We start from the raw sequence: 27836 nt of genomic DNA, 5'->3' as shown, positions 1-27836 counted from the left end.
GCGCCGCCGAGCGCTCGGCCCCGCGCGCCGCCAACCTGATCGGCGCAGGATGTGGCCTCGCGGTGACGTCAGGGCCAGATGTTTCCCCAGACCACGCCCCCGCTGGGGTCCGGGCCACTCCGAGGAGCGATAACGGGGAGAGCTTATTCCGCTGTCAGCGCGCCATGCAGGGGCCGGGGAAGCCGCGTCGTTATCGTGTGACGCGCTCGAAAATCCAGCATTAATCCATGCTCCACGCAACAGGCTGCCGGTGCCGGGATCTGTCTGCTCATCTTTTCCCTCTTCCATTGGACTTCATCGCTTTTTTGATTTAGGGACAAGCTGGGCGTGATCGTCACGAACAGAGCGTTTTTGATGGCTGCTAGATCAGGCTGGACTTCTCCAGAGGGATCTTCAGAAATAAGGAAGGGTCTGCTTGCATAATTTTTTTTTTTTTTAAAGTAAAGGAAAAGTGCTTTTTTCTCACCTCTTCTGTTTGGATTTCTTTTTAAACTTATGAAAAATGGCAACGGCAGCATACGTGGATCATTTTGCAGCAGAATGCCTTGTTTCTATGTCCAGTCGTGCTATTATCCATAGTCCCAAAGGGGAGTCTGGTCCCCAGCCTGATACCACAATACGTCCTTCATCAAATGGAGAAGAGAAGTGGGAAGTCAGAGAGACTGGGAAGGACAATGGCTCGTCGCTGATGGTGGTAGCTAGCATTTTAGCAGACCTGAACCAGCACGTCCCAAACTCACCCGCTCTCAAAAGGGAAAAAACAGAGACCTTTGATATCACGGAACAAATACACATTTCTATTGCTCCTAAGGACTTTGGGGAAGAAAGTGTGTCTTCGGCTAGTAAGCGTGGAGGAGGAAAAGCAACCACACCTACTAGCCTGGCTGCAGTAACTGAGCCAAGTCCGAGACAAAAGAACAAACGCGGCAGGAGCTGGACTGACCCCGGATCACCCCAGAAAAAGCACAAATGCCACTATGTGGGGTGTGAAAAAGTTTATGGCAAATCTTCCCATCTTAAAGCTCATCTAAGGACCCACACAGGTTAGTTGCATACCAGCCACAGATTTATTTGTTACAGCTTGGTAATTAAAATGAATGTTGAAAAAAACAAAAACTTGTATTTGGCCACCATTATGTTTTCACCTTTCAGAACTCAAGCTTGGAAAAACCAACCAAAAAAAAAAAAAGTCCTCTGGGAATAAGCCCTTACTGGACATTGGTTCAAAGCTATGTTGCCCTTTTTATTACTTAATATCACAGGGAACGGAGCATTTGTCATCTGTGTGGATCCTACCAAGCTGTAATTTTTAGTTGCTAGCCTTCGGTGCATCTTCTACTTCCCTTTCCAATGCTTCTTACCCTCCCCCACTGACTTTTTCTTGCCCTCTGCTCCCATCGCTGCCTTTATACCTGTTTATCGCTTCCCATACTAGCACCTTGATACTTTAAAATTAAATGTTCTAGAGGCACCCAAATGGCTGTGTTTGTTTCTTTCTTTAGCAGGCATTGCTGTGAAACTAGAGCAGGCAAGAAGGCAGTTGAAAGGCTGAACATGAGTCACAAGGAGATACTGAACATAAATGTAGAGGGATATGGGCGGCCTCAAAAAAGCTTTTGGGGGCTGAGTAAAACTGATTTCAGTAGCAACAACAATAAAACATTCGAACGCAAACACTAACTTTTTCTGATCGGCGTTCACTTCTTGGTGAAGTTTCATTTGGCCCCTTCTTTGTTGCTGTTATATGAGTCACGCTCACACAAAAAGTTGAAGCCTCGCAAGCACCATGGAAGCTACTGAAACAGTTAGGAGTACTATCTTGAAAAAGGCCCCGTGATATGCCATACTTCACACCTCTGCCTAGTGGTGGGGAGCAGGACGGCCTGCAATCACATGGGGAGCACCAGAAACTGGGGAGATCCATCTCTGCTGGAGACACGGGTGTGAAAGCAGGCTCATGCAAGCTGTTCCACTGAGTTATTTCAGACAAATTAGTTTACTAAGGTCTGTGATCTGCTCACTTATAACGTTAAGAAAAAGATCCTCAGAACTACACATGACAAACACCTCCTGAACCATTATAAATTAGAAGTGGCAGCCCCACCCACATCAACCAGACCTCTACAAGCATACCTAGCTTTTCCTGCTGCCTTCCTAGTACAAAACAAGAGCCATGCTAAGCCATGGATGTGTTTTGCTCTGTGGGCGGGAATAAAGACCCATCAAGTTAGAGCATATGGATGGACAATTCCCTGTGCAGCACAGCCAAAGGAACAGCGTGTTCCTGGCACCCCGGGCAGCTTGCCCTGCTCTACGCAACTGTTCTTTGCCTGTTTGGAGTTAGACAGAAAAGGTGCTTGCACGGAATTGCCTCCATTATTTTCAGTTCTTCTGCTCTCATTTCTAGCCTTTGCCTTTTTCTAGCGAGGGATAATCTTAGCAATGTTTCTGGGCTCTCAAGCCAACAGGATACCAAGGGGAACAACTCTCCCTGATTAAAGAGAGGAGGGCTAGGCCATGCCTGCCCTGCGGGGAGAGGAGCAGAGCAGGGGGAGCAGTGCTCCGGGCTGCCACTGAGCAGAGTCATTTGGGGACGCTGGCTTGCCTCCAGGTTCTCGCAGTTGTGTGGGATTTTTTTTAACTCTTCATTTCCTGTTTGTTTTTTTTTTCAGGTCTGTAGGGCTTAATTTATTATTGCTATAACTAATGGCACAGAAAGAGAAGGAGAACATGTGTATGAGAGCTAGAGGAAAAGCAGGGAAAGGACTGGTTTTGCCCTGGGAGTGGCTGGACCCTCAGGGACTAGAGCTTCTTTGTCTTCTTGTGTCTCCAGTGTCTGTGTGGGAAGCTTTAAACAAAGCTGCCAAGTTTTCCTCCTCACTGGCAACAGGTCTGTCTCTGTTTGGATTCAGTTTCAAAGGCTTTAATACTTCTTACTCGTCTTGCAGAGTGTTTCCTAAGGTGTTTGTGCTCTTTTTTTTTTTTCCCCCCCTCTTAAAGTAAGCTGTGACAGGCTTGGAAAAGCTAACAATATGCAGTGACCTACAGACTGGTTGAACTCCAGAACATGTGATGGGGTTTTACTGGTTTAGAACACGGGTCTTGGGTCATCTCAGCTTTCCAGTGATCAAAAACTTCTTAGCTAATGTACACATCAGCCTACTCATATGTCATATGGGTAGGATAGTGGCTATCCACATCACCAGACAGTGGATCAAGTACTCCAGTAGCATGTGAAATGTACTTTAAGCAGCTGCCCTAGTAACTTCCAAACCTGATTACTAAGCACCAATCAAAAGCTTCTGCTATGGAGTGAAACTTTTTCCATGTGCTGTATGACTCGACTAGTTGGTATTTAGGGGCAAATTGAAGTACTGCAGGCTAGAAGATACCAATGATAGTGTTGGAGGTACTTTGTATAGTGCAGATTATGACCTGTTTTAGAAACTTGCTTGCCTTTGTCAGCCACTGCGGTCACAAATTGAAGGCTTTGCTCTTCATATTTGGAGGAAGGGCAAGCTATATCCTTGAGATTCGGTGTGGCTGAGAGATATCTAGTCTTTCAAGTGTTATTCAGTTAAATCTAGCCCACTTTCATACAGACTGAAAGCTGGCATTATTTTCTGGCTGTTTGGTATTCCATCAGAAATATTCTGATTGTTCTAGCTCAATTTCAATGCTCAAGGGACCAAAGCAGACAGCAGTGTATAGGATGCTAATTAACCTATTTCTAACAGAAGAAAAGCTAGAACAGCCAAGGAGGCAGCATCTTCCTTTTGTCCTTAGATCACTGCTCAGAGTACAGTGTTTTAGAGTGAAGCTATATGTGCTAGAGTGATCCATAGTGTCTTGTGTTTTGAACGCTAGCAACTTAGGCTAGCTCAACCTTTGGAATGCTTCATCTTTATTAATTAAAACAACCTTGAACCAGGCAGATAATACTGGTCACCAAGTTCTCTGCAGTTCTCTCCACCAGCCTGCAAACCCTTTCCCCTCCCCCTAGGTTTCTTTTCATGTTTATATTTTCCACCCCACCCACTCACTGGATGTGCTGGAGTTTACCATGATCATCAACCACAAAGCCCTTGAAGTTTTAATGTTTACCAGAAGGTTATATTTAGTATCAGTGGGTAATGTCAAGTCCAGATTCTTTTCCACTGAGGTTCTCGTGGACCTCAGAAGCTGTGTTGTGCTTCACATATGCAGCACTCTGTTTCAAGCTATAGTGATCTCACTGATACAAAAATTCCACTGGCCTAGCAGTTTAAGAAACCCCCTTTACTCCTGGGAAGATTCCTCAACAGAAAGCACTTTCAGAAAATCAGGCAAAGCACTTACATTACAAAGTTCTCCTTCCTCTTAAGCAAGTTTTCTGCACAGGCTTACTAGAAAGATTTGAAAATTCTCTGGAGTCGCTGGTTACCAGTTATTGTCTCTGATGCATCAGTGGGAAGAAACAGTGCAAAGCCTGATAGCCATCTCAAGCTAGAACCTCACAGCACATTCATTGCATTATACAACATACAAATGTATAAAAAAGAAAATGAATTACATTTTCAGCAGGAATCCCCAAAATTCAATATATTGCAGCCCCCCAAAATCACTGTGACCACTAAAGCTTTTACCCATCTGCATTAGTATCACATCATACGTGCAGAGAAAACACAAAATATAGCATTGTTCAATTCTAGTGAAATTTCCTTCTGAACTTACGAGTTCTGCTTACTAAGCACTACACCAGAATGTAGGAGGAGTTTTTCAATTACCAGAAGCAAATGTGTTTGCGCTAATTAGTATAAGCTAAGGAGAAGCAGCCACCAGTCTCAATCTGAGGTGCTACTGTGGTAAGGGTGTCTGGTGGGACAGGTCACTTAACATTGGCTCCTCTGTCCTATTGCTAAACTGCCATAGATTACTTCTCCACAGCTGTCTGGGCATAGAAAGAGGCTTTTTTTTTTTTTTAATATTGTTCTTGCTTTTATCCTTTGTTGGTCTCTAGCTGACAGACTGACTATGGGCTGCAACATATTAATTGTGTTTAACCTTGCAGAAGTCTATCGCTAACTGCTGTTTGATTTGCTAGATGCGCTAATTCAGGTAATTAGATGGAAGAAGGAGGTGTTTTTGGAATTTGTTCTTTTTAGCTTAAACTTCAAGTATTAACTGAATTGGAATAAATAGAAAGATGACTAATTTCCTTTCACTTGTTTGATTTTATTAAATCTCTATCATCACAGTTTTAAGGAATCCATATGGAAAAAAAAAATCAGTGTTTGACTTAAGTACTATTTCTTCTCAGTCATTTCCGTATGGAGAATTTTTCTAATGAATTCACAACTGAGATCTGTGAAAGTGGGGAAACTCATAATATATTTGGTATTTGAAAGCAATCTTCTGACCTACAAATGAATTGGACCTTGCTCTCACAAAGGTAATGCCAGCATAACAATTAGGCTGGACAAAGTAGGGTGGTATTTGACCTGTGTTTAGGTTGGTAAAGAAGGCTTGATATAAAGTACAGATAGTGTTTTAAAAGGGAGGATGGTTTTCACTTTCAGTTCTAGTAAATCTGATTTGTTCTGACTACGTTAAGTTAAAGCACAGCAGTTAGGCACAACTTCTTTAAAGTTGATCTGAATCAAGGTATCATAAACACATGTGAAGAAACCGAGCAATAAGCATAAGGAGAAGCAAGTTCACGTGCCAATGAAATAAAGTGTATCTTACATTTTAGCACCTACCAATAACTTGAAACTTATGAGGTTAGATAGAAAAAAAAGTGGACTAAATCTGGCTTAAGTTCCCTTTTAGTTTCCATTGTGTAGGCACATAATGACTGCAGAAGGTGATATATATGCATGAGCTGAAGGCAGGCAGTATTGATGAAGAAACATCCTTAGAGAAGGCTGCAATATGAGAAACTTGACGTAATGCCTCCTGCGTTACCCAACTAGTGGTGTGTACCACTAGTTCAGTCCATCCTCTGAGCTAGCAGCTTTGGATGCCAGGACTGAACATGAAGCTGCCTTTACTCTGAATGGGACTCCAGCAGAAACTGGAAGTGCTGATTTCCCACAAGCAGGAGTACAGACTAACTGAATTCAGCCTTCTTGATGCTGTTCTGCAATCTCAGTTCTAGTGGCTGGGGCTCCAGTTTTTCACTTGTATTGAAGGTTGGCTGGCTGGCTTTGCATGCCTAACTCACTACCATTAGCATACATTCAGTTTATCAAACAACTCCAGGGCACCTCTAAGCTTTTCTGCCCCATAATACTCTTTCTTACACTACCCTCCACCTCCTCTCCTTACTGAGCTTAGCAAAAACTTCTCTCAAATGTTATTCTTTGAAACCAGCTCAAGCAATAGCTTCAGGACAGCTTTAGCTTCAAATGCTAGCCCCATAAAACAGTATACATTGCCTCTGCAGCCTAAACCATAAGCATTCTCTGTTATCTTTGTTTAGTAGAGCTGCCTGTTCCTGAGCCTTACTGAAAATTGATGTTCGTAGTTGTCTTTTAATAGCCCTGTAATTTTCAGAACATTACAAAACTGCAAAGCATCGATTTTGTTTTTTTTTTTTCTGAAAGGGCTCTGCAACTCTTGAGAAGTTTTCTTCATTCTTCTAAGAAGGTTTAAATGCACTGAAGAAGCGTAGTTGAAAATACAATACAACTTCATTAACAGTCCTGCTAAAGTTCTCAGCCCAATACGTAACTCCAGAAAAGAAAGTTACTAGTTAAGCATATTGATTCTAAGCCAAGCTGAAAACAGTTTGTATTATTTTAAGGTAATAAATAAGCAGTATATACACTCTACATCTTTTCATCTTAAGATCTCTCAAAATAAGTACAGAGCGCAAAGTTTGTGAAAGAGTAAGCAAGTTTTAAGACTTACGTTTTCAGAAGTAGCCAAAGTCAGAAAGAAAGGCAAAACTGCTACTGTTAACTCCATTTACCTCGCTAGTTCAGGATTTAGTAATAGGATTCAATCAACTCAGCTGCAAAAGAGTTTAGGTTTAATTGATTGTGTGGAGAATCCAATTGGTGACAGCTGCATTTACCGCACACCTGAGTAGTATTAGCTACAAAAAAAGCACTAAATCTTCTGACAGTTACACAGATTTTCTGTGAAAGTCTTCTCCTTTCCCTGCACCCCATCCAGTCTTTATTAAGATATTAATCATTCATCAGTTTCTGAATGATTAATGACAGGATAGCCTGAAAGCTGTTATCTATGAGATATGTATGTTTTGGGTAATTTATAATAATAATAGGAAATGAATTTGTACCTGTCTGGTTACCACAATCCAGTGCACAATACAACACATAACTTTGAAAAATCAGAAGTTATGTATGACAGTATTTTGCAATGGGAGCAAACATACGATAAAGTTAATAGAACTAAAGAACACTGTGTCCCACCATTATTGTCCTACATCCACTGAAGAGCAGATCTTCTTAAGAGTTTCTTCATCCAGTCCAGCTGCTGAAGCTTGTTGCCACTTTTTTTGAAATACCGTATAAGACATGACAGAACATATGAAAAACAATTAATTCTGGCATATAGGACACGTGATAAAAATAAATTTATTAGAAAGACCAGAGTAATGGTTAAGTCTGCTATTTAATAGCTGAAGTTGCTTGCCATCTTCAAAAAAATCTCTCTGAAAAGACTGTAGAGGGCAGTGACAATTTTGCATCCCCGAAGAACAGAATAAAAACTGAGCAAGCACTTCAGAAATTTGGACCGTAAGAGAAGGTCTCTCTGCCTACATTACTGGAGAAATAAATTGGTGATAACAATCGACAGGGTTTAGGTATTAGAGCTAACAAGCCTTTAAAGCAAAACTGTACACGTCATTGTCATAACTGAGATGGAGAGAGGATCTACCAAAAAGAAAACTCTTATTTTTCCCTCTTCATCACTATCTTTGAAAGGAGTATAATCATAACAGCTAAATATTTTCTCTCTGTAAACCTTTCCCCAACCTTTCTCTGTTTGCTTTTGTTGAGTGAGGGGAAGAGGAAGATAACAATTTGTTTACGAAACCAACAAGCACTGCTTTGAGTCTGAGGAGGGGATACATGGTTGGGTTATGTTGCATAGAAACACAGTCAGTAAATCAGGAAAGAAAATCTACAGAAAGTAAAGCAAGCAATTTGTGACTTCCACAATTTTTTGGAAATTATGTTTTGCTGAGACAAGTTTTGCTCTGGCAGGGAGTTGCCAATGCATGCAGCCTGCGATTTCACATTAGGAGAGCAGAGGATAATTAACAGAAAAATCCCAAAGATCTAAGTCTTGCAGATAGTCCAGAATTGCATGTGAGGGGTGTGCTTGTATTGGAAATTAATTACAGCCTTAGGGAGAAAGTGTTCTGAAGTACCTGTAGATGATTTTTGTGCAGTAGCACATCCAGTGCTTCTCTGCAGGACACTGGAAACTATTTGTATGTGATACAAGTTCTGTATAAACAAATCTTTAGGGAAACTGGAATTCATTACGAAATAAACTCAATCAGGTTTCATCTGAAAAGAAGGTGCCTTTAACCATTCAAAACACAAGTGTTGCATTGTGTTATTGCCTGGTAGAACACGGCTATGGCACGTTCAAGAGCACAAACCTGGAACTTGTTTATATTGGACATGTGGTTTCTAGTTCTGTTTTATAACTTAAGTATGTTCCAATTTTTTTCCTCCACCTTCCAGTCTTGGATCAGCTGTTTGGAAATCAGTGGTGACAGCGCCAAAAATATTCTACTCTTGCAGGACAGTCTTTTAATGCAGCATAGCCTTTGAAGAGTTCTTTCTGCAGTATTTCTAGAGGTCTCCTTCTGTTACCGACTAGGCTTTTATTAGGTAGATCCACATGGGCAGCGAGCTCATTATCTTGCTGTGTATAGTTTAACAACAGCTGTACAGTGTGGGTTATTCGAGTTCAAGCACTGAAGCCAGACACACATATCCTGTATTTTTCACATCTTGCAGATTCAGCAGGTTGTACATGGTCTCCGCTTAAAAGTTTTTAAAAGTTCAGAGTTCCATCTTTGTAACTACTGGTGGAAAAAGCGACCTCAGAAGCTTTTTTTTGCGGCCCTAACAAAAAACATTTACTTACCAGGAACTTGGCACAAGACAAATGGTACTGAAGTGCGTGTATCCTGAAATGACCTTTGGTGCTAGGGAAAGATTTTCTGTAATCAGTTACAGCATTTTTGGAGTGTTCTCAGGAATTACAGGCAAAATATTTTTGACCGGCTGTCTGTTGACACTGCAGTCAGTGGATCAATAAGCTATCTTAGATTTATTGCACGTTATGCGTATTCTGGACTGGAACACTATCCAGTTAGAAGTTTTATGAGTTTTTGGAATATAGGCACCCAAAAAATTTTAACAGAAGAGCACTGCATTGCTGCTGTGCATTTTGCAGCTTTCCGTCAGCTTTGGTCCTGCAGCAAGCAACAACAACTCAGCAACACATGAGGAGAATGAGTAGGTTGGGTATGTGGCCTTTACTATCACCGACAGTAGTTTTCAAAACTGCTCAAGGACTGGAGTAGAAATGCTAAGCATTTGGTTCCAGAGTAAGACCAGCAGAGGTACAGCAGCCAAAAAAAGAGACATTGAGCTTCTTCAGCTAAATGGCTGTATTTCCACTAGTGGGCCTTACAGTAGAGCCAGCTGAGAAGGGTTACAACATGGCAGCCTAGTCTGTCTTAAGATATTTCCTGCCAAAATTTTCTGAAATGGTGAGCTGCTTGTTAATAACTCGGAGAAATATTTGTCTAGCAATTTGGGTTAAATAAATGAAATTACATTGGTACAAATTTACATGCAAGACTAGGACTTTACAGATTCTTGCAAAACCTCACAGCATATATGGGGCTTTCCTAGATTCTTTACTTATTAACTTAGGATTCTGCTGTAGCAAATACGAACAGAGATGCCACTGACTAATTCCTGTTACGTATTATGGGGGGGTTAATGAATTTAAATTTGTAATTTCTTTTAATGCCAGCAGAACGGCAGAGTAGCATTAATACATGATTACCTCGGCAGTTTTTGTTTGTTTTGGCGATCTATGTATTTTGGAAGACCAATGTGAATTGTATGCAGCTCTTATGCACGCATGTGGAACTCTTAACAGAGCACTGAAAGCCCCTCTAAGTCAATGGAAATTTCCATTTGGCATACGTGTGTCCATTCGAGCAGGGCCAACAGAATGTTGGCAGATACTAGTCTTATTGTATAACAAATCCAGGGTGTATTTACGAAGTTGGTTTTCGAAATTTTAAGAGCATGGCCAAAACAAAACTAGATGTCTTGGATACTCTGAAGAATTACATATCTGCCAGGACTCACAGATAGATGTTTTTCTACCTTATGCAGAGATACACAGCATTTGCACCTTCCATTTCCATTTCCTCCTACTTTTATCATTCATGGAAATAACTGAATTCTTCTCACTAACATGATTTACAAAAGACTAGAAGCATGGATATGCTACTAGTGCTATGCTACTAGTGGGAGCATAGCTCAATATTATGGGAACGTAATGCTACTCAAGGTTCATTCCACTGTGGTTACATTCCACAACTTCCTTAGCATCTCCTCTGCATATACATACATCAAACAAGATTAGTAATTACTTTTACATATTGAAGGAGACTTTCACCATTTTTCTACATTTCCCTTCCAGCTTCAGTTAATTTTCTTGTGCTGGCATCTCCTTTCAGTCTGTGAGACAATTTTATTAATGCAACCACCTCGTTGACCAAATCAGCCATGATTTAAGCCAACATCTCTTGGAGTCTAACTTCTGGGGAACAGTTTTAATTAACAGGTCTCACAGATGACTTTCAAAGAATGAGATGGTTGAGCATCCCATCAGTGTTGTCATTGCTGTGCTCAGTGAAGTAAAAGTTGTACAACAGTTGGCACAAATGCTTTACTGTGAACCCTGTCCCAGACTTATAAAAATGGGAAACATACCAATGAGATGTGTTTAGGAACATGATTATCAGACACCTTATTCAGATGCTAATTATGGAGCTCTCCTTATATAATGCAGAGACAAAACTGATTTGAGAAACAGCTTCTAAGCACTGCTTGCCAAAGCACAGCTGGTCAGCAGCAGCTTCTTCTAAGCAAAGTTTCAGGATGTCTCCAAAGGAGTGTTTTGTTTTGTTTTCAATGGAGTAAAGAACATTTTGTCACTCTGTTTCTTAAAGTAAGTTCAGTTTATGGAATTAACAATGTTTCTGCTAAACAGCTTGGACTAGGCAAACATGCTGTTTCTCTACAAGTAGAAGCTCTCACCTGACTCATAGTACAAGATCTAGAAGGTGAAGGGCTATTCATTTTTAGACTCCGCAGCTAACCCTGTTTACTGGTGAAAGCCATGTAGAACTCACCTGTTTTTTCTGCATTTCTGTACATCAATTTTTGAGCAGTGCTGCCTCTGGAGAAAACAATATCACTGACCGTATCGAAGCAAAATCATCTCTGTAATGATAAGTTACTGTAAACCTGCATCCTTTTCTCCATTCTTTAAAATGACATTATTTGATAGGCTGCTGTTAATTCTCTGAAGCTTTACGGCTCTGTAAAATAAAACATAAAAGTCGTATCTCAGCTCTTTCACTGTGTTTGGTAAGACAAAATAATATGGATTTGAGTACTCTCCCTCTTCTCAGTCTAACATGGAACTTTGCAGTAGCATTCTCACATCCTTCTTTCATCCTTCTCGACTGGTGTTCTTACAGACTGTTTATGAGAACGTAATTCAATTTTTGTATGCTATAGAGTCCTTACTTTTGTATGTACAGATCACTGAGCTTAAAAATCATTGCTTCTCATTAAAAATCTAGTAGGTAGCAAAAATCTGGGTGCATCCAGGTTACACAATGTATTTCTATATTTGACATAAACAATGTAAACTGGGTATGATTGTTGTTGCGTGTAGTGGATCCTATAGGTCAATCAGGGAGACAGACATTTCGTATAAGCTACATTTTTCGGGTGTTTTATGTGACACAGACATCTGCTTTCATAGATGTTGAGATGAATTTGTCACAGAAAGATGAGTAATCGATGTGATACACTCAGATTTTCTTCTTTGCATGCTTCGGAGGAATTGAGCTGCACGCTCATTTGCAAATGATGACTTTGCAGGTTATCATTTAACTGTTTTCTCAGCTAAGTAGTTGTAGAGAGGCTGTAGTATTCTCTGCAAGTTTTGTGCTATTCCCTTTCTGAAGAAGCTAACGTGCTTTCCCTTTGAGTGTAGCTATTGCCATTTCAAGGACAAACACAGTAAGAACAACAATATTGCTGCACAACTGTTTTTCACTTTGAAATCAGACCTTTTTTTTTTTTTTTTTTTAAGTATATAAATGTTCCTAAGTCAAGCTTGTGCATGGCTCTTCTGATTGTAAAGCACAGATGCAGCTCCTTACTGCCGTACAGAACTCTACTGACACAGCAATGGTCAGTAAATAACCAACTCTCATTCTTCCAGCTTCTGCATTACTTTCTGTGTGGACTTCTTGTGTCCAGATCCTTCTCCCACATGGTATGAGAATAAGCCCAAGCTGCCTCACCCAGAATGTTGACGTTATTCTCTTACAGCATTTATAGCCTTGAGTAATAGAACAGAAGGGTTACAGTAAAAAGGTGATGTCCAAATGTTCCTCTATAAGCATGCAGACAGCACCGTGTATTTAACTATACAGTGCTGAGGTTCTCTGTTTTCTGCACAAAACAGTAAATACCTGTTTGTGACTAGCAAAGTATCATTCTTCTGCAGACAAAGATTTTCTTGCTTGTCTATTATTCACAAAGAGTAGCATTCCTAAAAGTGAGTTGTAAAAAGTTTTCTTGTTAAAAGAAAGTAAAAACAAGTTTCAAAGAATTGACTGGAATTCATGATCAAAGTACCGTGCGTGCCACATCATTTGTAGGAATAACAAACCATCCTGTGTGGCACTGTCAAGCTGCAACAGCAATAGTCAGATCATCTCAGTTTCCCGAAGCTAACTCAGGGTACAGCATAGCTTATGAAGTTGCAATTCCTGTTTTCTTTGATTTTATTTACAGTCAGCCTGTTGTAATAGAATCTTCTGATAACTCAGGTTTATGAACCTTGCAGCTCTGCATATGGCGATTCCTGAATCCCAGCCCAAGACCCTCACAGCTGCCTGCACTGTGCTGAGCAGGAGGTAAAAATATGGACAGGGAGTCAAGTTCAAATCATTTTATAGTTCCCAGACTTAGAACTAGATTGAACAAGAGTTTAAAAGGAAATAAAAGCAGGTGGGGACTTCTGCGATCTTTCCCAAGTGAAAATGATGTCCTGTGCTTAGGGTTCTGGAGGTAGCCTACAGACCTGCACATCAGGGATCGTCTGTTAGAATTTCAAGTAATAGCTTAAAATAATCAGCATTTTTTTATTATGTTGTACGGGACTTTTCTATCTAGAAAAGCTTCTCCTGAAGATCCTCGGCAACAGTAAATTGTTTATTTTGCAGAGTATTTCATTAGCCCCTCTGCTTTAGGCAAGCAGTCTGTTGAACTCATTTTTTGCACACAGAAAGAGGAGTACCATCTCAACAAAGCCAGAAAGGTTCCTCTTCTGACACAAACAAGCAGGACTATTAAAGAGCAGACCTGCTAGCTTCTTAAATGATGAAGTGTAGCAGAGCATGAATAAATGTGCCTGAGGCACTAATAATTTATATTTTAAGAAGTAATAGAGATCTTTTTACTGCGGCTTGTATGCCTATAGAGCAACTGCATCTTGACACGATGTATATGACCTGTAGATCTCAGAACCTCTGTTAAGTACTTACTCTGGTAATAAAATGGTGAGATAAAAACACATCCAAAAGGCTTTTGAACTGCTTTATAGAGCTAGTGGTGGCTGCTGGACAGCCCTTCTAGTATGCTTCCTGCCACATTCTGCATTGAAACATAACTAGTTTTAAGGCTAGACTATTCTATAAGGGGAAGCAATGAAAACACAAGCAAGGCGTGCAAAGAAAAACAGTTATATTAGATAAAGAAGCTACGTTTGTATATACGTATAATTTTATGAATTTCAAACCAGTAAAGATGTCCCTTTCAATACTACTTTGAAAATAACATCCACATGGTTCCTGCATTTCCAAAGAGAAGTTTTCAATATTATGTATCCCAAGATGGCCTTGACAAAGCCATTCGAAATATGTCCGTGTTCTACGTAAAATCTTTGCATTATGGTTATGTTAGATCCAAAGCCAAACTCAGATAATTGGCTGCTGACTTGTATCCTCCACAACCACATACTTGATTCATTCATTTCCAGCACAAACCATGGCCTCTCTCCTGCATCACAATCCCCCATCAGATATAACTGGTCTGCGACCTTGCAAGCAAATGTCCAGCAAAATACCATCAAACATGGAGAAACTGCAGGCTCTGAACTGTACCCAGGGGTGTGCTGAAAGAAATAGTGCTCTGGCAGTGATGCTTATGTACTGCAGCCTCTCTTGTTGCATGGCGTGCCCCGACCATATGAACCTGCTGATGCCTGAAGTCTCACAGACTCTGGGTGAAATTGCTTTGCAGGCCTATCTAAGGAGGAATTAATCCTCAAAGGGTGTCTTATTGCAACATCTCATTAATAACCAAACATTCCTATTTTGTATAGAATATGAGCAAGGTAGTATATAAAATGAGACTTGCAAGGTTTGAATGTTGAACTACTTGTCTTTTCTAAAAAGCTGACCTGCTGTAAAAGCGTGCACATCAGAATACGAGTACAACTGTTTTCATAGAATCTGGTTCTGTTATTAAAAAGTAAAACCGGAGTCCAGGCTTAAATGAGAAGTGTGGCTTTACAGTCTGGGTAGAAGTTCTTCTGAAGTGTACGCAATGGGCTTATGCACACCTTGAATGGAAGCTGCTCGTGTCAGGCAACAGACCTGCTGCTTGATTATCAGCCCATACTTCTCAGAACAGCCTGTTTCATGAAGCTGGATGCTCTATATGGTCACTGGCTGATGCTGCTCATAAACTACTTCAGTATCGCCTTGCTCTGTGGCACAACAATACATCCAGAGTCAGAATAAAAATAAAGTTCCCACTCCCTTTCTCCTCCATACAGTTATATGGTAAACTTTCGGTATCAGATTGCTTCACTCAGCTCTAAAGCTGTGCTTATTAAGTCTGAAGTATCACATTTCACGTATGCTGTGTTCTGTGAGGTTGTTGATTAAACGATTTGAAAGTTCACAAAGACATTTCATAGTTACAGCAAAGGGCAACTTTCCTATTTTTTGTTTGCTTGGCTTCTAACAAAATAAGATCTCATCTTGTCTCCAAATCCTGGGAGATGCTGTGCGCATAGTATGTCATAACTTAACTCTCAGTGTCTATTCATGCCAAAGTATATGGACTTCAGTTGGAGGCAGATCACTTTCAACATCTTCCAGAATTCAGATAAATAAAGCACAGGTCTAAGTTTAGATGAATAATCCTTTAGTCTGTTATTTTACATAGCAGGACAACCTTTAATTAATTTGATAATCTTTGCTTTTACAAGCACTTCTCTGTTTTTAGTAGAATAGAATAATAAAAAAATCATTGATGTATCAACAGAGAAAAGACTGATTCATGGGGTCATATGATTCCTTCTTTGCAGTTACTAAGGCAAGTGCTGGTAACAGCGCAGGGAGCCAGTTTCACAATTCCAGCAGGAATTCACCCATACTTTGCACCAGATACATATAATTTGTCATTACCTATTTGCTCTCCCACTTAAAACGTTTCAAATTACCACATTAGGGATCAGAAACATTACTGGGAACATTTTGATGAAATCCACAAAAATTGTTTGTGAAATAAACTTTCATCGAAAGCTCTGTTTAAACCACAACAGAGGTAGTTTCTGCATTCACTGTATAGACAAGAATGATTTGTGATGTTTCAGTTTGATTTCAAACATTCTTACAACACAAACAACTTCAGGTTTGAGCCTTTATGTTTGCTCAAACTTTTAAGTTCTTATCTTCCGAAGTAATTCATTAGTGCCTTTCATTAGGAGACAGCGCAGACTGGAAGGCGGCGGGGAAGTGTGCGAACACATAATCTCTTTTTCCACTGCAAGAGTGGGCTGGAGAAAGAGAGAGTGCCAAGGAGCGTAATGACATTACGAGCTCCCACGGAACAGTCAGATGTCTGATCTGGAGCTGTTTTGAGCTTGCAGAGTGGGCTGGGTAACAACTGAGGAATTCTGAAGTAGCAGAGGACAGACCCAGACCCAGTTCGTAATGGAAACATTGTGTTTCTGTTGGTACCTTAACTACACAGCCCCTGTAGACAAATTTGGTTCAGTGATGTCAGCTGTGGGTAAGTTTTTTTTTTTTTTCTTTCCTGGAAGCGGGAGAATCAAGGCTGGGGAACTCTCTTCTTTGGCTTCAGTCACTGACGGCAGTTATTTTCATTAACCGCCTTCTTTGCTGTAACAGAAGGTGAGCGGTGCCGCTGAAATCATCAGCTTGTAGCATTCAATGCAGCATGATGGCACACAAGTAATGTGGACTGTAAATGACTAAGTAAGATCTTTGTCCAGCACAAATATTCACCAAGGTCCAAATTATTACTTCACTTTTCAGATTTTAACTGGATTCATTTGATAGAAACTGTGTTGAGCATTACATACACTTGAAGAGCCCTCCTCCAGTCCCTTGGCACTCTAAAAGGTTTGAATTGGCTCATCAGCATCACTGAAAAAGAGGAACAAAATCCTACATACCTTCACTGTTGTTACACTGTAGACTATACACAGTAAGAGGCCAGACTTCTCTGACCTGTGCTGCAGACACAAGCTTTTTACCTAAGGAATGAAGAGAGCCCCTTGCTCAACAAGCTGTTAGATTCAGGCAGGGATTCTAGGCTGAAATTCCTCTGCTGGTGTGAAGCAATAGGTTCGACTTGCTGATTAGTACTTACAGTTTTTTGGTTTTGCAATCCTAGCATTCTTTTGAAGCATATTTACTGAAAAATATAATTGACCATTAGAAAAGGAAAAAAATCCCCATCTTTTTGCTCAGTCATTCAGCAATATCCTGATATGTTTAAAGACTCTACTTAGTGTTTCTCTTATTTTCTATTCACAGTAGAGATTTTAATGATCAACTCCAATTCATACTTTCATAGAACTGGATAGAACAATAAATCAGAAAAATGCATTAAAGGGCTACTGTACGAATCCCAGGAGAGCGTCACTTTACAAAGAGTCTGATACTTCAGTGTGGTTTGGAAATGACACTTAGCTGTAAGACACACCTTCCACTCGCTAGTATGCATCACTTCATCCTTTCAATATACCACAGTTTAATTATCTTGCAATTAAGTGCAAAGGCAAAGGGTTGGCTACTCATCTCCATTCTTGGAAAAAGCCACAGGAGAGAGAAACTCACGTGGAAGTTGTTGCTCTTTTAAGTCAGTACCATTTCAGCTGTTTTCCTGAGCACTGGTTGAGGATCTGATGCCTCAGAGATAAGGAGATCCAGTAAGATTTTAGGTTTACTGAACAGAAATTACCATGCAGCAATTGCAGGGGCCGAACTGAGAGAAAAACACAACATTTAGTTTGCATTATTTTAGAATATAAGCTCTTTGGCACTGAGGTTCTCTCATTTTTCAAGCCTTAGTATTCAGTAAAAGAGCACTGTTTACCCACAGATTCCAACAGCAGAGGGTATAAAATGCTGCTTTTATAATAGGATGCTGCAAAAGTCCCTGTAAACAAAGGCATGATACTTACTGGAAACAAAATCAATAGCAGTTATTCCTGTTGAGCAGACAAGGTCCATTCTGGTCTGCATGCTGACCTAGACATGGAAGTTCACTCTACAAGATAGCATAAGAAGTTTCTTTCCTCATGGGTATCCCAGTGGTTCAGATGTCCCTCTTTTCTTAGGTTGGAGGTTTCCATTTTGCTTGTATATCAAAACTTTGGAGAAAGAGAGTGAATGGTGAGTGTTAAACTGTAGAGTTAAAACAGAATCAAAAGAAGAGAATTAGGTAACAGTGATGAATCCATACAGAACTACAAGAATATTTATAGCTTATCCTTGAAATTACATGCATTGTAAACACCATCTCATAATCACGTAACATTATCATTACTAGCACATTGCTTTCTTTTCTGGCTGTTTGATTCCCACCCTTGTAAGAGGTAGCTGAAGTTTTGGTTAGTCACGGTTGTACAGACTAAGAGGTATTGCAGTAAATTTAAAGCGCAGTGCTTTCAAGATGTATCTGCTATCACGTTGCTATCACGTAGAAAGACCACAGCAAATATGACAAAAGAGATTTTAGACAAATATTATGTATGTGGATTTTGACAAGACCATCCAAAGGATACAGCAGTAAGGCTGTAAGGCAATTGCCACCGTTAAGTTGTGCATTATTTTTGCTGGCCATCAAAAGAAAACCTTACCTGAAACTACATCATACTTCTGTGGGGAGAAAAACATACATAGGCTTCTGTTTCATACCTGCCATAGCTAATCACGTGCACTAATACTCAAGGTATTAATGACCAATATACAAAAACAATTGGTCTAACTACATCTGGATATTATCAGTTAATTCCTCCAGAAACTTTGCTAAGAACATCAGAAGAAGTAAAGATAGAAAAATACGACACCTGATGTCCAGCTTAGTGAGGCATCCTCTCTTAAATGCACAAATTAGAGCACTACATAGGATCAGGAAATGAAAGAAACTGTTTTGTTCACTTACTTCAGCTGGAAGGGATTCCTTACTTCCATCTCTCTAGGAAGAGCTGTGAAGCTAAATGGCATTTTTGGCAGCTAATCCATGTGTACTCAAGACACGATATGAATGGTTGAAGTGATAGTGAGATCCTAGTTTAAACTTGTCATGTTTGCTCCAGGAATGTTTTCAGTTAGACTGCTATGATTTATAATTCATGTAAAGGTGGCCAGGGCACTTTGCAACCACATAGACAGACTTCACTATAAGGCCACCGAATTTCACCTGCAAGCCCTTTCCTGTTGTCTCTTTCACTCTTTGTTGCTCTCCCATGCATTTTAACCACACCACATTTCAAATGAGTGAGAAAAAGATGGCTGGAATGGTGACATTTGTCTGACACTATCTTTTACTGTCATCTATTTCTGTCTATTTTGCAATTGACTTTATTTAGAGCCTCAGACACAACACAGCTGAGACTAGATAAAAGCAATATATAAATAACTATCTTTTAAATGAGAGCGTTCTCTGCAAGCTCAGACACAATACAAATGAAGATATGAATTACACAATCATTAATTCCTTGGAGAGGCAAGAATATAGCCTCGTAGTATTGTGAAAGAAACAGTTTGGAGTTTTGGGCAAGCAAGACTGACACAGAACAGCCTTGCTGTGAAACCTTGTTCTTCAGAGTTCTGACATGGATGTGCTGAATGGTTCACGTAATATGTATTGTTTAAATAAGTAAATGATGTTGGCATACAGTCTTGCTGTTTGACAGCTGATTAGCATATCTAAAGGTATCTCCTGTGTCTTACTGTTAACAACTGACTGTGGTTAAGGCTAGGGTAGGAAGTCTGCTTTACTTACATTTCTCTAGCATCATAACCACTGTTATTGTAGTATCTGAACGTGTGTTCATCATCTGGATTTGAGCTGTTATAGTTAGTGTTGAATATAAAGGTAAATCACATGCTGTATTCTGTGGTCTTGGATGCGATAACATGAGCACTTTCAGAGCAAACAGTAGCACACATTAACTTTAAATGTAAACTTTCTGCTTAGATATTCCCCTTCCAAGAAATATATGTGTCTAAACAACTCAATGAAAATGTTAAGACACAGAAAATGAACCAAGGATTTAAACAAAAATTATGGTGGCTGGCGCTGCTCTTGCCCAGTAGTAGTAGTAGTTCCACATGCACTCAGAAAGCAGAAGAGCCAACAACCTATTGATTTAATGAGTGGGTTTGCTAATAGAGATGCCCACACCTTCAAGTGAGTTTGTACTTGATGTCTGGGTATGTCCCTGTTGGAAATCTGAACTTCAGTTTCTGAAAATCCATTGCATCACAGATGATGGAAATAGCAGGGACAAGCACAATTCTGTCAGCAGGTCGTGCAACCTCACTAGTGGTTGCTCTGGGTCCTAGGGCTGGGGTGAGTGTTATGTTCCGGAGCCTAATAACAAGTTTTTCTTTGATTTGGACATTCATAATGATCTCCTGTATTGGGATTCTGGTATCTAATGACAGTCAAACTCACTCTATAACTTTTCATTAAGAACATTGCTTGAACGTCCTCATATTCACTGAGTTAATGGAGCCTAATACTGCTGAATTTGCTATGTCTGTCAGATTTGGTTGAGGTTATCAGAGACATTTTGTACATCTGTCCAACAGACATACAAAATCATGACTGCATCTGGTTTGTATCAATACGAAATAAGTCCCCCTGGCATCACAAATTTTAAAATGCCTGGTTTCAGTTTATAGGAATATGGAAATTTTAGGATTTGGATTTTTTTGGCCCCTCTTTCAATACTTCATAAAGAAATCACTGTTTGTCTAATATCAAAGGTATTTGTTATTCTCTCTCTTGCACTCAGAAGGTTAAAGGCTTGTTTTTCAGCTATCCAAAAATGCTTGTTTATAAGCACGAGAATAACAGAAATGAAAATATTCATAAATACATGTCAATGCTATTGAAGGATGACTTTCTTTTTTTTAAATAACAGCCAGTCTCAAGAAATATAGACTGCTTGGCTGAATGCTTCTTTTTCCCAGGAGAGCATTTCCTTTCTTGGAGGAAGAGTACTTCAGTTGCATATCTGTTTAACTGTCTGCTCTTCACCCTCCCCACCCAGCCTGCTGCTGGTCAGTGTTTCCAGATATATGCTAAATTTTGTGTATGAAAGTGTAGAAATGTAAGAATAGCACACAGTGGCACGTTCCGGTTTCTGTCTGTTTTCATGACAACATACAGTTCTGTCTGGTAAAGCAGCAGAACAGAGTAAAGATCACACAGCAAACTGCTTCTGGCTGACCAACTGTGGTTTTGCATCTGCAATCCTGAAGTCCCAGGAAACAAAGAATTTGTTACTTCACAGCCTTGGCATATACTTGAGGATGAGAATGTAATGCATCCCAAGTCTCACAACTTGTTTTGGCATTTCAGTCATTTGTAGGTTAATCTACAAGTTTCTTAAACACTTCCAAGGACGATGACCCCACCAGTTCCTTGGGCAGCCTGTTCCAGTGCATGACAAATATCATACAGATGAGCTGGCAAAACAGAAAGCAGATGACTCCAGGGACTGTGTAGGAGTGTCACTTATACCAGAAGGGAGTCCTCAAAATTATATGTGGATCAGGGTGAAGTCAAGAATGCATTAAAAGTATGGTACAAATGGAGCTTGGCAGACATCAGATCTCGTTCCACCATTCCTGTAGTTTCACCATCTTTCTCATAAACAGAGCTGTCTTGATATAAAAAACGGTTGACAAATATAAAATAATACAGAAGACCTTTATGTAACACTGTAAGTACAGATTGGCCCCACATCCTTCTGAATCCTTTCCAGAAGAAGAGAAGAGTGGGGTGTTTTTTAATGCTGCTTCTATATCCTGGGCAACTCAACAGTTCCTTTGGCAGCCTGCTCTGGCAGACAATATAGACAGCATTAGTAGCTAGGCCTTGGCCACTGAAATCATGTCAGAAGTTAGTGCACCTGCAGAAGTCACTTAGTCTTACTCAGCGAGCACTCTGAGTTTCTTAATGGCAGCTGTATGTACATTTTTTCCTTTGAACTGTGTGGAGTTCAGGGAGAAACCAAAAATGTTCCTGCTTGTGTAATCTTCAGTTAAGATCAGTTGACTTTGATTCTCAAATGTGATGTTTCTCCATCACCTTTTGTAATTCTAAACACAAGCTATGTGATGTTGTGCTCTGGCAGAGGACCTACAAAGGTTACAGTTTATTGAGATTTAGAACATGGAAATTCAAAGCTATTTAAAATAAAGAAAAATTAAATACTCATCTTTGAAAGGCATCCCTTGCCAGCCTCTGAAGAGTAGAGAAGTCTGAATTTCTTTTTGCTCCCTTTATTTTCAAGCACAGCTGTTTGTCTTTTGGAGACTATTTAAGAGCTGTTCCTAATGCTCATACAGCATGATAACGTTCTTCCTCCCAAGATTTAGAATTAAAACTCTCAATATACACATTGACATACTTGACATATTTACTGCTCTATTTGAGATAATTAACATTTCCAAATTAATTTATAGGATGAAACTCTGCAGTCATTCTATAAAGGCAGAATTCTGAGTGCAACATGTTCATGGGTTAGTGCTTATGCAAGAAAGCTGTACTCTTGGCTGCATGTTCCCTAATGAGATTAGGCAATCAATTCATATAATCTCTCATTCTCTTGATTGCTTTACTGCTAGTAAAAGGACATTTATACAACAACTCACCTGCACAGAAAACCACATCCCCCTTCTGTTTGAGAGAGAAGTCTGATGACAGACTGAATTTTCACCTGTGGTTTTGGAGCAGCAGCTAGGTCTTTGTCTTAATTAAAAGACAAGTTTGTTCCAGACAGTGCTCTGTGTTTTTATGGACTAATTACTCTCATATCTACACAAGCCACTCAGCATTACCTCAACAATACAATTTTTCTTTGAGGAGGTATTGCTAAACCTCAACAAAGCTGGGAAGCATTCTAGAATAAACTGACCACCACTAGAGCGATGCCAGTTGTCAGACAGTACAGGGAAGGGCAACCACTAAGAAGATATGAACCAAATCTAGAGAGGGCTGAGGGGAAAAATATTGCCTAGAAAGAAGGAGTATAGAGAAGAGTAGAGAGCAATTAAAAGAAAGGCACGCTGCCTCTTTTTTTGGCTGGGCACTCAGATCATCACCACCACCATCGTTAACATCAAATCAGACAGGTGAGTATGAACCTGAATGTTCCCAGCCAAATCTGACGTGCAATGTGAGAGGGAGATATGTTGTGAAATACCTTCATCAACTCACTGTTTGTGCTGGATAACACAGATATTACACAATCTCACTCCAGAACCTCATTTGGAACTGAATTGTTATGCCTACTTCTGGCTACCAAAAGTTAGACGTAGGAAAGAACATCTGATGCCATGTCATTTTCTTTGAGTTTCATGGTATCCTGACCAGCAGAAGCAAAACACTGCATGTTTTCCTTGATTTCCTTGTCTGAAAACAGTCATCATCTGGGCAGTGTTCCTAGTGAAGAACATGTGTTGATCTCTTTTGCAATGAAAACAGACACACAGAAAAGTAACTTGGGCAACACAAATGTCCAAACACCACTGTCTTACGAAAAAAGAAAAAAGCTGTATCTCAAAGATGAGAAACTTTGAGCCTGCAGGCAAGATCCACCCGTCAGACCATGTCATTGCTCTTGTTGCCAAAGTCCTAAAGTCCTGCCACTCTCACCGAAGTGCATCTGTTGCATGTCCAAAACACAGGGAGAAGACTGGTGAATTTGGTTGCACAACTGTTTTTACTGGCATGTCCCATCATAGCCAGGAGTGTATCCAACAGATGACTGGATATATGACAAACAGCCAAAATATTTGCCTCCCGTTTATTTCACATTTCTTTCAGCAGAACGAGTTGTGTTCTCAACAGCTTACAGGAGAAGGCTCACGAGGACACTGAATGAATTTGCATGTTTTTTTTTAAGCAACTAAACTATATCCAGTAAACCAGTTGGTGGGGCCCTAAGTTTTTAATCTTTAGTTCATGGGAATCAAACTGAAAGCAGTCCTCTTCATCTTAGCTGCCTTCTTCTCCTTCTCAGGGTGCACAGCTACTACATGTGCTCGAATGCAGACCTCTGAGACTGCCAGGCATGAACATTCGGTCCTGGGAGAGATGTTTCCTATGTCTGAGATCTGCTGAGAAGTGCATCAGCTCACTGGTCCTATGCTCAGCATCACAGGTCATGGGTTTTAGGATAGCCACTGATAGCATGCCACTACCCTCACAGTGGGACGTTTACCTTGTTGAAGTACAGCGCTACCCACCTCCCACCTAAAAGAGACCTAAGGCAGTGAACAAGAAAAAACATTGCACCTTGCAGCAAATGCAGAAAGGACAAGCATGACTGTGGAGAATACGAGGCGAGAGCCTCATATTCAGTGCCTTAGAATTGCCATCCTCTATTTTCACTGCAGTTGTTTTCAAGTAGCTATAGAGGGAGACTTCATAACACAGCCTGAACTTTTACAGTGAGTTAGACAGACACAGGGACAGCTTGGAAGTGAATATTCAGTACAAATAATTCCAGAAGTAAAATCCAACATACTGCCAGAGATACGAAACGTGACATCTGTGAAGGGCCAGGATCCCTGAAGATCCAGTTATTAAACAAGGTATCAGTAGTTTGATTTAAAAGACTTTTTAAAATGGCCTCCCAGTCTGGTTGAGAATGCCACTGCCTCCATCGCCTTGCCAGGTAGCATCTACCTCACCCCAACCTTTTTGTTTTAACTTTTGCATATGAAAAACATGGATAACATTGCTGTGCGTCTTCTAATAGTGCCATGTTTGCCTCCTGCAGGTGAGCGGCCTTTTGAATGCAGCTGGCAAGAATGCAACAAGAAGTTTGCTCGCTCTGATGAACTGGCCCGCCATTACCGCACTCACACTGGAGAAAAGAAGTTCAGCTGCCCGCTCTGTGAGAAACGCTTCATGCGCAGCGACCATCTGACAAAGCATGCCCGTCGCCATGCCAATTTCCATCCGAGCATGCTCAAGAGACGAAGTGGGAGTAATTCAAGAACAGGGTCTGTCAGTGACTACAGCCGCTCAGATGCCTCAAGTCCAACAATTAGCCCTGCCAGCTCCCCATAGACCTACCTGCACTGGATGTCAGCACTTTGCCTCTAATACCCAATGCGGAGTTCTGTTTGTGTTGCACACATTTTAAAGATTCTGTCGCTTTCCCTCCTCAGTTTTTCCCTGTCTCCATACTTCATATATATATATATATATATGTGTGTATATATATATATATATATATATAAAATCAGTGAATAGCCGCCTCCCACTGCAATTTTCAGTCACATTTTCTTCACCTAACCACACAAGTGGCCATTCTAACCTCATGGACTTAAGGACTTACATGTTCCACTTAGTGACTCCTGCTGTCTCAATATTTCATACATTTTACAACCACAAACAGATCCTCTTGATTATTCTTTATAAGAAAATGAGAAAATCTAAAAAAGAAAAAAAAATTAATTCACCTCAGGTGTCAAAGTAGTTTTGTAAGACCAGATTGCACAACATGAACATACATAACACTTACAAATCAACTGTGTTGGATGGTGTCCCCCTTCTTTCTCAGGGATGGATATTTATGTTACACAATAACTACAATGAAGACACACCCTAACCGCAGCCTTATTCTGTAAATATATTTGCACTCAGAAGCTTTTTGTTAGTTTTTTTCACACACTGGGAAAAAAATAAAAAACAGACAATACAAAAACCAAACCAGTACTGGAATGTAGTACCAGACTCTTCTATTGTTTGTTTTCCTGGCTATACGTCTACACTGGGGAGCATCCAGACAGGATCTTCTTTCTTGAAACTGCCCTCTGCTCTTGACAGCAAGCCACCTTGTCGCGTCACGCTGAAGAGGCTCCCAAGCCAACTTCCTATTCTGAAAATCTCCATGAAGTTGATAAACTGCTACTACTTTTTGTTTGTTTGTTTTATGCCAGATAAAATTCTGAGAAAATAATTCTAAACAAGATGCCTTAAGTAAATAATCTAAATCATGAGGAAACGCGTTTACACTGGGTAACATTGCATTACAAAGTGACATGGAATCTCAGAGGCATTCTTTTTTCTCTCCAAGTTCTTAAGCTCTCTGCACTGCAGAGCAGCAGGGACCAGCAGAACACTCAAACCAAACCACGCTGACTTGAATGATTTTCTTTATCCTTTTCTTTGTTTATTTTAAATGAACTATGGAAATAGAGTAACTGAACCAACGCCCATCACCGTTTTTATCAAGGTACTTACCTACTGTACAGTTGTATCTTAGCAAGATAAATTGCTTAAGACAGCCTCTGTTTCCTGTTGCATCGCAATCATGGTCTCTGATAAAAGGAAGAGAAAATTACAAGGTATTCTTCTGACTAGAAAAATAAAATACACATTTTTAAGTGTTACAAAAAAAAGGCATTTTAGCTCTCCTTAAAGTTTCTTAAAATACACATATCAGCATAAAGAAAGGTTCTGTTATTTCTGAATAGCTGTGTAAAAAGATAAAGGGAATCTTAGCTGTTTTTCAATAATTTTCAAGTATTGGGCAAAAGATGGTGCACAAGGAGGTAGACCTTCATGTTTTGTATGGTAAGACATACAGCAAAAGACCAGAGCATTGTGATGTCCTAGAGGCCTCACTGACAGCAAAGACGCTTTGTTTTGGCTGGTTCTGATGGTGCATGCTATAAATTAAGACACTTTGATTCTGGAATTTTGGGTGTTCTCTTGTTTTTACTGTAGACTATAAAATGCAGGCGAGTGTAGCTCAGTGAAACAAAACTCTCTATGCCAAACATGCCATCTGATATCAAGTTAATGCTTACCCATTCCAAATGAGCTTGTATCTTACTTGCTAGCTTGCATCGATCCAATTCTGCAAGGTTTTTTTTGTACTGTATATTAACTGTGAGAGGCTAATACCAATTCCTAAGTAGTTTCGTGGGTACTTCCATAATGTATACGTTATTCCTAATACTATATTTGTATGCATAGATTTACAGACAGTTCAAAGTGCAGATATTTCAGTATTTTCTCATGTTCATTTGCCTCAGATTTCACCTCCAGGAAATCATAGTTTCCCCTTTTGAAGTCATGCTAGGCACAGTTCTACTACTGCATTTACAGATGATGAAGCAACAGGGTTCTTTTGCAAAACAAGCATTGCTGAATTTCTGGGATGAGTTGCCTAACCACTGTATATTAGGGGAAAGCCAGATCGTTTTACCTCGACAGATTTCTTTTTTTAAATCTCAGCTACTGAGATAAAAAAAAAAAAAGTAAAAACTTTATACTATTCAGGTAAGAGGAATTCACATTCCAATCATTTCTGTGACTGATAAAAGTGTTCTTGTGCTGTAGTCAGGAAAGGGGCAATTAAGATGTCCAGCTAAAGGAATTTTACAGGTCAGTTGTGCCATGTGCACATACTTTCAGTCATAAACACATTTGTCATTATCATCAGACCATAAGAGGGATATGGAGGGAAAAAAATAACCTAAGTATCAGCAGCAGTCATAGGTTTTGTGTTCTAACTTCAGTTTGTCCTAAAATCACCTTCTCCAACAAGACCATCATTTAATCTTTAGCAAAGGAGGAACCACTTCAGTCCCTTCACTGGAGCGTAACGTTCATCATGAATCAGTAGGTACATTACAGATTTTTATAGCCTAGAGAAGGAATATTCCCACCATGTTTTATTAGTACAAGGATTATGGGAAATAGAGATTATGGGACAACCTATTCTGAGACAAAAACTAGTTAATCTTTAACTCAAATAGTAATCTAAAACATTTTATGTTTTTTTCCTTATAGAGATTACTAACAGTAATAACCCAAGGCTATGAGGAAAAAAAAAAAGACTGGGACAAAGCTGTATTTCCAGTTCAGCCCGTTCATCTAATAAGAAGGCTGTGAGACTGCATGTAGCCAACATAGCTACCCTTTCAGTAAATTCTCTGCAACGTGCCC

The 27836-nt window shown here is 39.9% G+C and overlaps 1 protein-coding gene across 1 annotated transcript; it reads left to right on the top strand.

Moving 5' to 3' along the window:
- On the top strand, nucleotides 1–27725 carry KLF13 (Kruppel like factor 13). The gene is made up of 2 exons (XM_021407709.1): nucleotides 1–1043; nucleotides 24652–27725. Exons 1-2 carry the CDS (start codon nucleotides 503–505, stop codon nucleotides 24942–24944), a joined length of 834 nt encoding a protein of 277 aa, XP_021263384.1. The 5' UTR covers nucleotides 1–502; the 3' UTR covers nucleotides 24945–27725.

The sequence above is a fragment of the Numida meleagris genome, chromosome 9 (genome assembly GCF_002078875.1).
Source record: "Numida meleagris isolate 19003 breed g44 Domestic line chromosome 9, NumMel1.0, whole genome shotgun sequence".
Classification (NCBI taxonomy): domain Eukaryota; kingdom Metazoa; phylum Chordata; class Aves; order Galliformes; family Numididae; genus Numida; species Numida meleagris.
This window is presented reverse-complemented; position numbering and strand designations above follow the sequence as displayed.